At 33.6% G+C, this 17,993-nt stretch overlaps 1 protein-coding gene across 1 annotated transcript; it reads right to left on the bottom strand.

The window, feature by feature from the left end:
• Positions 1-954: 954 nt before the first annotated feature.
• On the bottom strand, positions 955-4,557 carry LOC145601665 (uncharacterized). Its single transcript, XM_081657716.1, has 2 exons — positions 3,906-4,557; positions 955-3,777 (listed from the first exon to the last, which is right to left on the bottom strand). Exon 2 carries the CDS (start codon positions 3,408-3,410, stop codon positions 1,113-1,115), a length of 2,298 nt encoding a protein of 765 aa, XP_081513842.1. The 5' UTR covers positions 3,411-3,777; positions 3,906-4,557; the 3' UTR covers positions 955-1,112.
• Between the last annotated feature and the right edge of the window lie 13,436 nt (positions 4,558-17,993).

Genomic DNA, 17,993 nt, shown 5'->3' with positions numbered 1-17,993 from the left:
ATGCACAAGGAAATAATGCACAAGTAATCAAATAGTTACAACATGATGCAATGAGTTTGCAACCTAACCATGGCTCTAGTTCTCTAAAGTTCCAGGATATGGGTTAGTCAAAGAGGGTCCATGGTTATGAGTCCAGATGCATCGCGCGGAAGCCTTACCTTTGGAAGGGTTGGCCTGTATGGATGGGACCCCGCAAGTTAAAAACTTGCTTCAACAGTTTGATGGATTCACAAACTCGGATGTTCCCGTCGTTGACAGGAGCGTTCGATTGGGTAGATGGAGCGTGAACCCCCCGAGGGTTATGTCCATATGTAGAACACATATGGGATTTAGAAAAGAGATAAAAACTCAATCAGGAAGTAGAATCGAGCCAACAGTGCTAAAACTAGTCAAAACAAGAAGGCACAGTTCTGGCTCGGTATTGGAAGAACTTGGCGCCAAACTACAGGGACTGTCGCCGCAAATGCACCCATGTCGCCAAGCAACAGAACTGTCGCCAAGCGAGAGAACTGTCGCCAGGCGACAAGCCCTGTTTTCTGACGCTAGTTCCTACATGCCTCTGCAGGTATCTACGTTCTTAGAATGTTCCAGATTTCGCAGTATTATTTCGATTCTAGTTGTGAAAGATATTTCTCAAATTTCCTACGTGTAAAAATCCTATGTTTTTGACTCATTTCGGATGGTCTATCCAATGAGGACCTTTTTTTTTTATGCATATGACAATAATGTTAATCAAAATTACGCACATTAAATACTTAGAACTTTTCGAGTCTCATCCGCTCATTCTAAATCATTGCCAAAATAAATTTCAGGAATTAAAATAGAAATCCTCCCCAGTGGAGTCGCCAAAAAACTGTAGGGAATATTTTAAGCATTATCCCAAACTTGAACCTCACTGGGATCATACACTTAAGTATGGTGGCGTCCAGGGCCGTTTCAGAAATTTCGGTGGCCCGGGGCGAAGACAAAAATTGGGGCCCTAATTCACATATAGAATTTTAAAATAAAATAAAATTTGGGTGGGCAAAAAAATACATATTTTATTACGCATAATAATCTTTAATAACATCAAATTTCCTATAGATAAAACATTGAAATCAAAGCCTAAGCGTTCATATGAAAATATTTCTACGAGCCTTTCTAGAAGCAAAGTCACTAATAATGGTTTCTACATTGATATGTTCTAACATATTTTTTTCAATACATAAAGTAGCTAAACCATTCAACCTTTCTTGTGACATTAAAGATCTCAAGTAGGTTTTTAGTAACTTTAACTTTGAAAAACTTCTTTCAGCAGATGCAACTGTCACCGGCATAGTTAAAAGGATTCGATAGGCAATAAAAACATTTGGATAACAATCTGCAGCTTTGACAAACTCAAGGATTTCAGATGCTGACATCAAATTATTTGGCAAAGTCATTTGTAACACTTTCAATTCAGAAAAAAGATCATCTGCATCAACATCCGAAAAATTATTATGAGTAAAGGTAGTCATAAAACTTGTGCAAGATTTTCTTAAATCGTCATTATCCAATGATTTCAACCTATTTGAATCAAATAAAAAACCAAAAATGTTATCAAACACCTCCAATTGCTCAAATCTATATTTCAAAGAAGATATTGCAATATCAACAACCACCAAAAAATAATTGACTCTATAAGATTCCTTGGGTGATTGTATTTCCTCATCATTATCATCATTCTCATTCTCATCAAATTGTCTTTTTCTAGTGATACGACGCTTTGTTGGAAATGTTGGCTCTATATCCATATCAAGTGCAAGATTTTTGGCAGTATTCAAACTAGATTCAAACCCTTCAATTCTATATTTCTCAAAATATGTGATCATACCTTGCACTTCGTTCATTGTAGCTCCAATACTCATGGATTTAGATTGCAACTTTTTACTCACAATGTTAACAGCAAATAAAATGTCATACCAAATTACCATGCCAAGTAAAAATTCATAACTTGCAAGAGAATTAGCCAAACTTTCGGCTTCACTTTTTGTTTTAGCAATATTAGCATCATCACCACTAGAATTATACAATTCCAACAAAGCTAATCTTATTTGAGGAGATTGAAACCTTATAGCTTTAACACTCTTAATTCGACTCTCCCATCTAGTATTGCACAAAGATTTAACAGTCAAACTCGGGACATTGTCAACTAAAATCTTCCACCTTTTAGTGGAATGTGCAAATAATGTGTATATACGTTGTACAATTCCAAAAAAAGAAATAGCTTTAACACAAGAATGTGCCATGTCAGAAAGAGTGAGATTAAGACTATGACAAGCACATGGCATATATAAAGCCCTTGGATTAATATCAAGCAATCTCTTTTGAACCCCTTGGTGTTTCCCTTTCATATTAGAGCCATTGTCATAACCTTGCCCCCTCACATCATCAATATCCAAATCAAGGGACTTACATACATCTAACAATACATTTAAAAGTCCCAAACCAGAAGTATCATCTACTTTTAAGAATTCTAAAAAAAATTCTTTTATATTGACTTTATCACTTGATACATTCACACATCTTACTATCAAAGTCATTTGTTCTTGATGGCTCACATCAGGGGTACAATCAAGGATTACAGAAAAATATTTTGACTCTTTTATTATTTTTATTATTGAAGTCCGAACACCATGAGATAAAAGAGAAATAAGCTCATTTTGAATTTGAGGACCAAGGTAATGTTTGTGAATTTCTTGGCTTTGAATATGTCTAACATGATCTTGCATTACCAAATCAAATTCAGCTATCATTTCAATTAAACCCAAAAAATTACCATTACTATCATCATAAAGTTTTCCACTAGATCCACGAAAAGCTAAATTATTTTTAGCTAAACATTTCACAATAGAAACTATTCGAATTAAGACTTGCCTCCAACGCTCTTTTTCCTTTGAAATTGACTCTTGCAAGTCTTTATCAATGCCTTTATTCATTTCTAATCTCACTCTTGTTTCATACCAAGTGTTCATATTAGTCACATGCTCAAAACTATTCTCATGTAATTTGAGTTTCTCACCAAGATGTTTCCAATCATTCACACCATCACTTGCTAAAAAAGTTTTGTTATTTTGAGATGTGAACAATTTACAACAAAAACAATATACTTTATCAGCTAATTTTGAGTAAACCAACCATTTTCTATCAAAAGTCTCACCATTACTCAACTTCTTAGTATAATAAGCATATGAAAAATGCCTTAATTTGTTATCAATTGGAAACACAAGGTTCAAATCTCTAATAGGTCCTTTTTCTATCAAAATATCCCTTCCTTTAATGTCAAGATTACCCCAATTTTTAGGATCATAAATATCTAAAGGAGGGACTACTTGATCATTGCCAACATCATTAACATCGGATGTATTTGGTACATTCGTTTGTTCATTCATATTAGTCGCATCCTCATTAGGCTCATTTGCCTCATTATCAATATTTTCATTATTTATATTCTCATTGAATTGTTCATGATTTTCATCTTCACCCAATTCATTAGAGACTCTTCTACTTGTACTACTTTAGTAAAAAATTTGTCAATGGAACCCTTAAGAGATTCTCTTAACTCTTCTGTCCGTTTTCTTTTTTTCCTCTTATCATTACCAGATAAATATTTTCTAGGCAACATTCTTTAAAACAAAACCAATAATAAATTAATAAGTATAGAATAGAACAAAAACACCTGATTATTGAAGCAATTGAACAAAAGACTTAGTACGCTCAATTTGCACTCCAAACAAGTGTCATTTCAAGTAATCAAATCTGAAAAATACAAAACAATTGAAACAAAAAAAATTAGTAAAATTAACCAAATAAAAATAAAATTACATAATTACATTATGATTTAAGAATGAAAAAGTACAAAATTAAAAAGTTAGATAAGAAATTACCTTAGCAAACTACTCCAGTACTCCGTAGCATTGAATGATGAACTCGTAGGCCGTAGCTCTCGTCAAACGAGTCGAAGCAATTAGCCAATTAGCACAATTAATTGAATTAAACAACCAGACAAGTAGACAACACCAATCAATGACTTAATATTTTTCCCCCAATTGTACAGATGAAAACTTAATAGAAAGAAAAGATTTAGATGAATAAAGTAGAGTTTACAAAGAGAATTATATATAAATAGATAAATTTCCTTTGAAAATTGAAGGATAAAATTACCGTTTATCATAATTATGTAGAAGAAGGGATTAATCTGACCGAAAATTGGATTGAGATACATATTGAAAAATAAATTTACCAAAAAAAAGGGGATAAAATTAAATTTATGGCAGTTTTTTTTTTTTGGGTAAATCAAATTCACTTAGGAAAGTGAATATTTTGGGAGAAAAATTAGGGAGGAAGAAGGTTGAACAGCGAAAAATATGGAGATTGAATTTCTGAAACTCACGCTTCTTCCTTAGTTTTTCTTTTTTTTCTTTTTTTTTTATTTTATTTTTTTATACATAATTATTTTGGGGCCTTTTCTTAAACAGAAGTTGGGCTTTTGGTTTGGGGGCCCAGGGCGGTCGCCCCACCTGCCCTGGCCATGCTACGGCCCTGGTGGCGTCCAAAGGGAAGGAAGCTAGAGCAAAAGAGTCGCCAACAAGTTTTAGGAACTTGTAAACCGTTCACAGGGTTAAGGTTACACCCCTTAGCGATCCATGAGATCGTCAACTCCAAAAGGTCTGGAACCAAATAGGGTTCGGGGATGAGGGTACGAATCCAATCTAAAAGAGAGAGGACCCGCCCTATAAAATAGGCCTCTACTTTATTCTACTCGTATTCATGTGCGCTTTCTGACTAACATGCAATCAATATATTAACCCTAAACCTGTTTAATCTATCACTACTACATTTTTGATCAAATGCAACGGCCTAATAAAGGCTAATACAACGGTATTTTAGTTACCGTTGCAATAGAGTAGGCTATTGCAACGGATTCAGCACTAATGTAGTAATGTTCTAGGAGGTGGAGCTATTACAACTAACGGCTCTAACGAACCGTGGCATTAGCTTAGATATTTCAACAAAAAGGGAAGCTGATGCAACGGTAAGTGTTATGAGTAGGAGGCGGCTGAAAATTTCAGCTTCCCTCTAATTTTTTTGCCCAAATATTTTGAACCCTTATACACGTGTTACTATTTCAAGGGCAAAAAAGAAGGAAACAAATAGAAAAGCAAAAGAACTCTATAGGTTGTACTATTATTTTCTCACATTTTGTACTACCATTTTACCCAATTCTCCATTTTCCCTAATTCACATTTTCCCCAATTCTCTTACTACCAATTTCTGTTTCATCAATTAAGCAATTTTAATTAGCAATTTCAAAAACTTCAAATTCTCAATTTTCCCCAATTCTCCATTTTTGAGGCCATAAATTACTCTAAAATTCAGAGAGTAAAATTACTCATAATTTCTTGAAAATTCTGAGAGGTCGGAAAACTAAGCAAAGAAATATGAAGAAGTAGACGAAGGCGGCACTCAAGAGGTGGCTTGTTGCTCAAACTTCAGGCGACGACTGGTTGGTCGAACTTTAGGCGGCGTAATTTTAGTGGAGAAGTCCCATTTTCATCTTGCATGTCCCTTCCTTGTGGCTAATATCTCGAATTTCAGTTCAAGGTATACAACGAAATTTCGTTTCTGAGATTTATTAATTGAAATTTTTGTTGTTGCATTTTGATAATTTATATTTGAAGTTTTTATTGCTGTCTTTGGGAATTTGTATTTGAGGCTATGGAAGATGGAATTACTTGATTCTTTGAGTTCGAATTTTAGGTTTTTTCCCTCGAATTTTACCGGGAAAATGCTATACATTGATGGGCTATGTTGGGTCGAATTTCTAGTTGTTTTTGCTCGATTTATATGGGAAAAAATGCTGTAATTTTTTTGGTGTATATCGTGCTCGAAATTTGGGGTGTTGTTGCTCGAATTTACTGGGTTCTTTTAGCCGCATTGATTTTTTTTTTTATTTTTTATTATTATTGAAACCTAGTACTGAATATTGTATTAGAGTATAATGGTGTTTTGGGTGAATTTCACATAAATGCAATTATTTAGTTATTTGTATTTACGAATTATTTTTCTGAATCTTATTTTTTTGAGTGCTGTTGTGATTTTATATAGCCTTTGTAAACTGTGTGTCTTTTTAAGAAAATTGTCTATGATTTTTTTTTTTTTAAAAAAATACTCTCTAAGCCAGTAACACCAGTTAGGTTTAATAGGTGTGGTAGTTGTTGATATCCTTTGATTTCAAACATTTAGATTGCTGTAAATTTGTAAGTGAACTTTTAAGCTAAATGCATCAATTGAATTACTGATTCACTAGTTTGGTATTACTACAAAGTGCGTGCCTTTCTAACAAATATCTAGTGTGGCTAATAAATCTATGTAATTAGGTTCATGGCTCTACAAAGCCTTGTCTCTTCACTTATTTTAAATGCATTGAAACTGTATCTACTGAAAATGAGTGTAGATGCTTAACATTGTGATGTAAATTTTTATATATTGTGATCATGTGATGTAAGACAATTTCTAATCTAACCACCTTAGATAAATGCGTATTTATACTCTTATTGTTTGTCATGTTTTAGTCCATTTGTTTATCTTGATTTATATTGTTTATTTGATGGTGGCTCTTAAAATACTAGAAGAATGATTATACTGTGATATGTTTTTCTCCCCTGCTACTATAATTAGTTTAAGGCTTTTTAACTTTCCTTGCTGATTACACTTGCCTCATTTTAATATCTCATTTTTTTTTTCATTGTTACTATATTAATTATAAAGTAGGTCATATTAAATTTGTATGAATACAAGTTTGATACTCCTTTCTTTCGTTTTATTATTGGTTGTTGGGTAAACGCGTTTAATTTGACTAGATTTAGATGTTCAAGTAAGAATATTCTTTATGTGGTGGTGGGGTGTTGATTGTTCACTTCAATCACTTGTGCTTTTCAAATTTAAATTATAACCTTTAATTATTCAAATAATATATCGGTTACCCTGATGCCTACCACTGTATAGTGCCTTATATTATCAAAATTGGTATGATTTAATTATCAAAATGGGAAAATCTTTAGAAATTGTTGTGTAATTGCAGTTATAGCTATCTGTTTGGAGTTATTTTAATGCTTTGCTGATTACCATTCTCACCATATGGGCATCAAATGGGCTATGTGAATGATTTTGTTAAACAATTTATCTTATGGTTCATTTCCAGCAATTAAAGAAGCTCTAACTCATACTAATTGATAGGCAAACTTGTTAAAAAGATTAAAAAACGAAAATGTATTATTATTGGATTATACAAAGTCTTAGTGTATCAGGTGTTGCACCTTGGTTATTTAGTGTTGTAGCTAGCTCTATAAAGTTGTCCTTGGCAATAGAAATACACTAGTTTTAAGATCTAATACTGAATTGCTACTGTAATATATTTCTCAAAAGACCATAAATGGCTATCAAGGACATGTTGTATGATATTTAGCATAGAACTGATTTTGTGATGCCTGTAAAAACTAGGAAAAATCAAGAGTGGTTTAGGAAGATGATGTATAGAAATGGTGTGTTTGTTTTGGTTTCTATCAGTTGTTGGTTGAGGCAGCTTTGTTTGTTGGAGTATGTTGGTAATTTGTTGACGACTTATGATAGATTTTTGTTTTCAATAAAATACATATTTTGTCATGAAAATGTATGTCTAAAAATGCTTTTACGTATCACAACTCATCAGTCATGACTACAATTTACATTGTGTAGTACAAGTTGATTTTTAGACTTGTTCTCTTTCTTCCTTGTGGTTGTAAATCAGATTTTTTGTTCGTTCTTTCTTATTCATTAAAGTGACTCTCTTAATATTTAGCTGTTAGAGTTCTAAAAAAAAAAAATTAGCCGTTAGATATACCGTAGAATACTTGGAATCTCCATCTATTAAATGATATATATGTGCATCTCTAATATCAGTTTCCCCCAAGATAACCAAACTTCCAAAATAGCAATTTTCCTTACCACAACAAACTACAAGGGGGATGTGAAACAAGTATTCTGTGAAGAGGGTACATTAGCACCGAAACTGTAAAGGCATTAGATGAAGTAGATAACAGAGCCAACGATTAAGTATCCATATATATTGATGAAAATTCTTTAGTGAAGCTGAAATAAAAATAAATTTGGATAGCTACTGATATTTCCTGTAGGTAACACCAATGGTAATGAGGCATTATAAACTTAGAAATGGGCATTGGTGGTTGTACGGTCTGCTCTTGATTCATCACACATCACTTTCTTATAATCTGTCAAAAGCAATAGTTAATTATTGAATACTACAATTGTTGTGCTTTATGAGTTTCCTTGATTCAGTTCTATTAGTTAAATTATTTTTCTATTATTTAGTTCTATTATTTTATTCTATTTTACGTGTAGGTGCATGGCGAGCAAAATGGAGATGAAGTATAGTGACTAGACGACTAGTCATCTAAAATATGATGCAAATAAGTTGGCGACTCCTATTCTATTAAGTTCAAGTTTGTGAAGATTTGGAAAATCCAACTTATATATATGTTGGAATATATATTTTGGATGATTAAATTAATTATATAACTTTAGTTTATTAGTAGGGTGTCATACCGAAAACAAGTAAGTAATAATTTGTACTGTACTTATTTATTAGCATTATAATTATTATATATAAATTTAATGATTTTTGTTTCTGTTGTTAGTATATTTAGATTTGTAGTGACTAATTGGTGATTTTCAACTAATCTAAATCATATAATATTATATAATTGTTCCATTCGAGAAAAAAATAATAATAATAATAACAATGATAATAATAATAATAATAATGATAATGATAATGCCGTTGCAGTAGATACGTACTTCATATATCATTGTATCAGTTTCATCCGTTGCATTAGGTGCCAATTTCATCATAATTATTAGTCATACTCTATTGCCACGGATAATTTGTGCCGTTGTATCAGGTATTGAGCTAATGCAACGGATCATAGATACCGTGGCATTAGGTGTCATATACCGTGGCATTAGACCTACTGCAACGCCAGCAGATGCCACGGTAAATGGCCGTTGCAATAGGCCTAATGCCACGGATTTTGATGTCTAATGCAACGGAATTAGGGGTTGCAATAGGTAAAAAATGTAGTAGTGTATGTTGGTTGAATATTAATGCACAAATAAATCTATTATTGACTATCACTTGAATTAAAATCGTATTAGCCTAAACCAAATTATTATTTATCTTATTAAGCGTGATTTAAAGTACAAATTCCCTTTAAGCAAGCATAAAAGGCGTGATCAAGCAATAACAATAACATACATCAAGCAACATGATAATAACAATACTAATTATCATAATAATAATAATCATAATAATAATCATCATAATAACGCTAAAGCATGATAATAATAGCAAGATCCTAGGCATGATACTAACAAGATTAATAATAAATGCTAGCATGTCACTAAACATCAAAGATCAAAGCTTTAAACCTAACATGATACTAACATGCTATTAGAAAGAAGGAAAAAGCATAAAAAGCAGCCCTAAACATGATTCTAGAAAGCATTAAAAAAACATCCTAACATGATACTAGGAATTAATCAAATATAAGCATGCTTTCTACATTGCAATAATAAATAAATAGAGAGTAAGCTAATTACTTACTTTGCTGCCTCGTACCTCTTTCTAATAACAAAATACACGCGTTAGTAAACTTTAACAAAATATAAATCAAAGAATTAAGTCATATAATTGAAAGAAAGAGTTAAAAAGTTTAGACTGGATTTGGGACCAAACCCTCTGAAATTATCAACCTTTCACGTCTAGGGCGAAGGCAACCTCGAACTTGGCTAGGTGTGTCTAAATCTTGTGAATGCGTAATTGTGTTTAGTAAAAGCTAGTTTAAAAAGAGAGAAAGAATATCAAGTATGCCTTGATGAGAGTTGATGATTGAAAACGGAGGTTTAGGGACCCTATTTATAAGAAAATAGTCCGGAAAATAGTCAGAATTTGAAAAAGGAATAAAACTCCACGCTGTTGCAGAAAACTAACTTGTCGCGAGGCGACAAGCCTGTCGTTTGGCGACAGCTTGGATTTTCACGCGCTTTCAACACGGAGTTCACTTGTCAATCAAAATTGATCTGTAGAGTCCGTACGAAGGCTAAAATCGTAGTTTTACATAAAACAATATTTTATTCCAAGTAAAACTCATAAAAACTCAATTATCAATCCTAATTCCATTAGGATTTAAGAGAACCTTCTAGAGAGTTCTAGAAGACTATAATCAATCCTAATAGCTTTAGGAATGATAATTAACATTGGTCCCTCCTCTAGATCATTGGGCCGCATGTAAGGATTAAACTGGGTCCAGTTTAGTATTTTGGCCATAACTTCCTCAATATTCATCGGAATTGGGCTTATAATATATCGTCGGAAAGCCTTTTGCGAGCCCCATCCAACTACACTATTATTGGACCCTTATCATGGACCAAACTAAACTGGATTGGCTATTTTCATAAAATAGAGTTGGTTTTCGAAAACAGAAAGAAGGATTTTAAATAAAAACTAACCGCAACACTAGACTTTTCACACTTTCACTTCATTCGATTATGGTTCGACACGAAAGGTATTCATCACTGGGTTTGGTTTTGGGGATACACAAATGGGTGTCTACATTGAGTGTATGTCTTTTTAAACGTACGAGAGTGAGTTGGGAGGGCATTGTTCACATTAAAGGGGTTGGGATGGAGAGCGATTGAGTACATCTTTTACTCGCCACATAAATGAGAGTTGAGTGTGTGAGCACTAGTCTTGAATTCTATATGCTCATGTGGTTTGCTCTACTTGACAATTGTTGGGGAGGATGAGTGATCGGATGAATAAGATTGGTTGATGTTGAAGCATGTTTGTTAGACTTGCCTTGAATTGTTTGTTCTTGATTTGACTATTTGGGGTGAGGCATGTTTTATGTATTCATTGATGAGCTCTTTGCTTTGGGACAAGCAAAGGTTCGGCTTGGGGGAGTTTAATATGTCTATTTTATATAGTATTTTATCCCCGTCCCTTGGTCATAATTGGTAGTGTTTTTGGCTCGTTAGAGCCACTTTTATTACTAATTGGTGTTTTCTATTGCTTTCGTAGTTTTGGTTGAGTTTTGTAGGGAATTGCACTTTTGGAGCATTTTCTCAGGTTTTCATGGAGCAACTACGGACATTGGAGGAGCACGACCGCTTTTTGTAGCCCAAGGCCAGTTAAAGTCATCAAGCCGGTGATTAAGGGCTCGACATGTGAAATACGAGCATTGGACCGAGTGATTAAAGCCCCTAAGTGGATATCCGGATTGGGCTAAGAAATAAGGCCCAATCGAAGTTCAAGACTCCAAGGTGAAGCCGAGCCCGATCAAGCAAAGCACTAGCACGATCGGGAGGCTGCGCGGAAGAACGGCGCGAGGAAAAAGGCAGGCCCGATCGGGCGCCGCTTCGCCCGATCGGGCGCGAGATTCTGAGAAGTTTTATTCGACGAACACTTAGTTCTAATTAGGAATGATTAGAGGTTTTGTATAAGTACGATTTAGTATTTTAGTTTGGATTATCTCTTCTCTTAGACTTTCTCTCTCTACTTAGTTTATTTTCTCTCTCTTAATTTCTCTCTACAACTTTACTCTTGTTTTTGACTCAACTCCTTAATTCCGTTAACTTTGGTAACGATTTCTTCTTTATTAATTTCAGCAATTTTATTTCTTTATTCCTTCATGACTTGTTTATTTGCTTTGTTTAGTTTAGATTTAATTATGTGCGAGTAGATTTCTTCCTAGGGTTTATAGGGATCCAATGAATAATATGAAGGGGCAATTTATTATTGTTGATTGTCAATGCTTAATTAATTTCCTATTGATTGATTTAATAGTATGCAATTAGATTATGCCTGGTTTAATTGCATGAGTTTAGCAATATTGATTCCAGATTCGAGAGATGAGAATTGATGTTTAGGCTTAGTTTCAATTGGCAGACTAATTTATAAATGGTTAGGTCGAGATTCGAGAGATGAGATTTAATACCGGTAAATCCGTAGTGAAAGCCCTTTATGATCTGATTAATTGATGCATTGATGACTGATTGTTATGTTTTACCCTGGAATATTGTTTATTGGTGAACCTATGCTCTAGGTTTTTTATTATTTGATTCAATCCTACTTTTATTTCTCTCTACTCATATTCTTCGTAGTATAGTTTACTTTAAACAACAACTTTTGGTTACTTAATAATTTAGATTATAATAATTAATTAGGAATAGAAAGACTTGTTTCCCTGTGGATTCGACCCTACTTCCCTATCTACATTAGTTAGAGGACTTAGGTAATTACTTTTGATTAGGTGATACGACTTTAGCCTGTCAAGCACCTGAATAAAGGGAATGACATAAAGGCCTCCTTACATCAGGAGGCCCAAACTCCTAGGAAAGCCGCAAAAACGGCGCCCCCTTAGGACACGTGTTCTTCACTGATTGCGCAGCCAATTAGAGTCCAAATTCCTAGGTCACTTACCCTAGGGGCACAAATCCCCACCCCTATAAATATCCCAATCATTGATGATGGGAGGGGTGGGTTGTGACATACTCTCAAAAAGAGCACTAAAAGCTCCAACTTCTCTTTACTTTCTCTCTCTACATTTATTCCGTTTCGGGTCACTAACTTGATCGTCGGAGGCGAATCTCCAACCACCGGAGATTCGTGTTTTTGCAGGTGTCCGAGTCTCGTTGCTAGGAAGAGAGTGACCAGTATCCCGAGGGATTCCAAAAAAACCCCGAAACAGTTTGGATATTTGGTTCTCTTGAAAGCAAGTTTGTGTTGTGATTTCTGTGTGAATAATGGCAAATGAATAAATGTAAAAGCTATCCACAGTTAAAAAAGGCAAGGACAAAGCAAATGCATAGTTGAAAAAGCCGTCCAAAGTTAAAAGAGGCGAGGACAAAAATGAAAAAATAAATAAAAAAAAACAAAAAAAAAGTGAAAATGGAAAAGTTCAAAAAATATTTTGATGTGAGTGTCTTTCTCCCTATTTTAAGCATTGAGGATAATGCTCCAATTAAGCTCGGGGGGAAGCGTTCTCACGCTTTTTGTGAATATGTTTGTGATCTTAACTTTGAATAAGCTTGGGGGTGTTGGTGTTTTTGTTTGGTGATTACTTGTTTTTGTTGTAGAGGATTGATCACCCTTTGCTTCACTAATTAGGAAAACCACCAAATTTTAAATTTTTAAGCCTACCCTCACCCATTTCGCCCTTACATTACACCTAAGAAAGTCCTTTAAACCTAGAGGTTGAGTCACATATCGGGGGAGGGAAATGTAACTCATAGCCTATAGAGAGGAAATGCATAGTCAAGACGTCGAGTAGCCGAAAATATTTTCTTTTCCGGTTCCTTCGTGGAACTATTAAGATGATCAATAGGGGAAGATTTGAGACTAGTAGGGAGAACGCGGTAAGATCGTTGGGGATGAAGGTGGATTGTGTTTACTAGTTCTCTATGCTTAGCATATTTATGTTTCGATCAACCTCGGATATCTTGAAACGTGCACTCCCTTACTTGTTTAGAAAGATTTGCATTCATTTGTACTTGTACATTTGGAAAAGTCCTTCCATGAACATTTGTTTGTTTTGCTATTCTTTTGATTTCTTTTTCATGCTTTTCCTTGTTTGTATTGTTATGAGAGTTATGGGTTAATCTCTAAAGATACCTTTACGAGTGCATCACTCATCCTCTAGGACGATCTAGGGGTTTAAATGGCTTGTCTTTAGTTGCTAAAATTGACCGTGATTCCTACGAAAGTGAGTTAGTGTATATTCTTGTCTCCTCTTTTTTTTTTTTTTAATAAGCTCATCATTTTCCATCCCTTGGTTTTGTTTTTCTTTAGGACGAGCAAAAGATAAGCTTGGGGGCATTTAATGGGTGTAATAAATGGCACCCATTTGATGAATATTTAGGTTGTTTTTACCTTCTTTTCATAGCTTTCCTTCTTAATAAATGCTTAATTAGTTTTATGCATTTGCTCTTTGTTTTACCGTTTCTCTCTTATTTTGTGGTTTTGTGCATTTCTATGGTTTTTCTAGTATTTTCTATTTTATTTGCTTTCTTTTCGAGGTTGTAGGTATTGTACGAGGTTTGAGTCTTGATTTTGGTGGTTTACTAAGGTGGAAGATGCTTTTGGAGCAAGCTCATGGCAATAGGAAAGCTCAAGATGCAAGGAAGTAGATTCTTCAAGTTCTAGCTCTTGCGCTCTTAAGCCATGCTCTCATGAAGGAGTGGTGTTGAACCCACAATCAAGTGCTTTTGGAGCTGCCACTCTTAGTGTTCATCATCACCATATTGTGCGCTCATTTGACGCCCTTAGCAAACGCACGAAGCATCGAGAGGAGCCGACGAAACCCAGGGGAGCGCGGGCGCGCCACTTGCCAGTGCGGGTGTGCCTCTTCTGGTCCCTGCTTTGCTCGGTTTCGTTTCGCGCCTCCTATATATATATCTACTTGTACCCGATTTTTGGGGGCAATTAGAAGCACGTTTAACTGATAGTTTTGATCATAATTTTAGCTTAGTTGAGAGTTTCTCTCTATAGTTTTAGGGCTAGTTTAGTAGTAGATTTTAGAGAGAGAAAGTGAGGAATATCAATGGTGATTGAGAGATTGAAGATTCAATGGTTACAATAGTGTTGAAGATCTTCTCTATTATCAATGAGAATTTCTAACTTTATCTCATTTTATTGCTTTGTTTAATATTCATGTTTTTTTTATTTGATTTTGATGTTTGATGCTTGATTAGTGTAGTTGATCTTGATATTTTGTTGATTCTTGATTTCCTTAGTTGTTTGTTGATAGATGATAATATTAGAGTAGTTATTTGGCTAGGGATAGGGTGAAACTTGTATGATTGATTGATTGTGCTTAATTTGGGGATTGTGTTGATTAATTGTTGAGATTAAATTGATTAATGTAAGTTTGCATGTGTGTAATTCGATTAAGCCTTGAGAATTATGCTAGATTGTATTGTAATTTCTATTGATACGGACAATTGATTTAGGAATTGCAATTGTCGATTGAGCTTGGTTAGTGACGTTCCTAGTTAAAGTCTCTCGTAGTTGGCGCTAGCTAGACCTCTAGGAGATCACTTGTCGAGCTATTTTGATTGCTCTTACCATTAGTCTTCGTAACCATTGATTTGCATGTATTCCTGAGTTCCTACAATTGTCATGATTACTCGTTGATCCCCATTCCCTAGTGCTTTATTTGTTTGGTTCTGTGTTTAGTTAGTTGTTAGTGTAACCTCTTTACCCTAGACTTCAACCTAGCTTAGGCACATAATTGAGAGCACTTGAACATAACCGTTCCTAGTGGTTCGACCCTTGACTTACCTCTATACTTGTATTTAGGTTTGTCAAGTGATTATAAATTTTATTTGGCTTGGGGAGGATTAGTTAACGACTTAATTTTTCCCCTCGTCAATTATCCATTTATTTTATTTTAAAAACTGGATTATTTATATATATTTCGGATATTTTATCTAATCAAAAATTATATTTTAATTATTTAATTAGGAGGTCTGAATTTCCTAAATAATAAGCTATAATTTTCGGATTTTATAAATGTAGAAAATCTGATTTTCTTAGTGACTTTATTTAGTGAATAATTGGTATTTTCTTAATTAATTATTTTATACAATATATTTTATTTACACAATTATTTTTAATTCCTTAAAACTAGCAAATTAGTTCCCTAAATATCTAAAGTGAGTTCCGAAAATATTAGCTTAGGAAAGCTCAAATTTTCGGCCACCATGATAGATTTTTGGGTGATTTATTTTGGTAAATTGTATTTTTAATTATCTCCTTAAAATCTCTTATTACCTTAATTTTATTTTCCATCTCACAAAGATTTGATCATCTTATATTCCTACCTTATTTCGTCCTTGATTAGTCCCCAAGTAATCTCTTTTGCCATATTATTTTTCATGACAACACATTTTCCTTAATTCTATTATTTTTAATCACCTTAATATAATACTTTCCATAATTCTTTAACTCTCTTCTCCAAGTAATTTTCTTAATTCTTTTTACCATAACTCTTCCTACATTCTCCAACCATAATTCTCTCATTCATGAGCCTATAAATACCCCTTCATGCCTCTCATATTCTTCACACCAAAACTCAATTCTCTTCTTCTCTCTTATTCTTCTTTTCCCTAAACCTTTTCATAATTTCTTCTCCTCTTTTCATACAAATATTATCCCGTGTACTTTTGAAGCCAGTTTTCGGGCACTTCGGGTCCGTTTTTGGGGTGTTGATGTTTCACAAAATATTGTTCCTCTCAAAAATTCCTTGAGGTTTTGGCTTAAAAAATCATCCAATTCAGAGTTATATTGAAGGAGTTATGGCCTCTGCAAGTTCTTCGTATTCTTTCCAACGAAAATTCAATTCTCTTTAATCCTATTCCTTTATCTTCTTCATGGTTAGTTTTCTAAAATACAAATACCTATTTCAAAGCTTTAATCTTATATTAAAGTATTATTTTAAAAGAGTTGTATGGTCCATGCATATTAGATTTGAGTTTATATTGTGATAACCTTATGGTTACGTTATTTGGTGTATTCATGATTTAGCTTTCAAAGTGCGAAGTGTTGATTGATATTCGGAATCAAGTTTCTTGAGGTTCTTTTGTGTGGTTTTGCTAGCAAGGATCAAAGTACGTTTAGGTGGCTAGATACCTTTGAAAGTGATTGGTTTGAATAACATGTTTTACATGATTTGATTGGTGATTGAAGTAAATTGATTTGAATTATTATTTTGAAATAAATTATGTTTGAAGGTATTGATTTTAATAAAGTTATTTTGAATGATTGATTTTTAAATCGTGTTTTGAATGGTTGGAAATACTTATCATGTTTGAATAAAGGATTTGATTTTAAAAGGTTTGTTGAATTAAATAAAAGGTTTTTCAAGGAAGAGTTATTGATTTTGAAAGTTATTAATATGAGATTTTATTCTCAAGTATTTATTTAAAAGGTTTTGATTTTGAAAGTATGTGGAATTATTAAAAAGGAGTTTGAATTATATTTGAATTATTGGATATTAAAATGATTTATTGAACCATTGAATTATTATTATTAATGCTTTATAAGCATGTTGGTAATTCCACTATGTGGATTTGGTTGATTGATAAGGCCTTGGACTTTGTATGAGCGGGTCTTTCCTTAAGAATAGCCTTGTAATATAAGGAGACTAGCTTGGGAGGTGTGTACACTTGGGTGAGGAATTGAATTAAAAGAAATTGGTTCTTAATAAAGGAATTGGTTTTATTAACTATTATTTTGAATACCGAATCATTTGAATCGGTTTTGGAATAATGAGTTTGAAATTATTGGATTAATTATTGGAATTGATTTTAAACGAATGTATGCAAATAAGTTGAGTTTACATTATCTTGCACTTGTCCTACTAAGCATATTTTGCTAATCCGTATTTCTTATTTGTTTTGGTTTGCCCTATTTACCGTAATGGTAAGCACTGTTGACTATTTTCAGGTGGAGTCATGAATGAGCATATGGGAGTCTCGGGATTTGCTTCACCTAGTTTAGGAATGTTGGTCTTGTCTTTATTTTGAGTACTCATAACAATGTTACTATTTTTATAAGTATTAATAAAAGAAAGTTGAGTTTTCGCTGCAAGTTTTGTTATTGAGTTAAGTATTTTGAGTAGCCTTGTGTAATCACGCGGCGGTAATACGCCCAAGTCTATCTCTATGGTATAATTATACATATTTGTAGACACCTAAAAATGTCTCCCCAAAACCAAACCCGATGATGAACAACCTTTCACCGCCATTATTGGTCGGGTTGAGTATCTAATCTTTGGAGTGCTTAAATCCATGTTCTATCCAATATATTTCATAAACCAATCCAATTTCTAGCTCATTTCCCTAAACCATAACCTATT

This window comes from Chenopodium album, chromosome 21 (assembly GCF_948465745.1).
Source record: "Chenopodium album chromosome 21, dcCheAlbu1.1, whole genome shotgun sequence".
NCBI classification, from domain to species: Eukaryota; Viridiplantae; Streptophyta; class Magnoliopsida; order Caryophyllales; family Amaranthaceae; genus Chenopodium; species Chenopodium album.
Note: the sequence above shows the minus strand (reverse complement) of the source record. Positions and strands in the feature narration are given on the sequence as shown.

Bases quoted from the DNA above. Each gene is read 5' to 3' on its own strand.
- LOC145601665 (XM_081657716.1), bottom strand. From the start codon at position 3,410: ATGAATGAACAAACGAATGTACCAAATACATCCGATGTTAATGATGTT.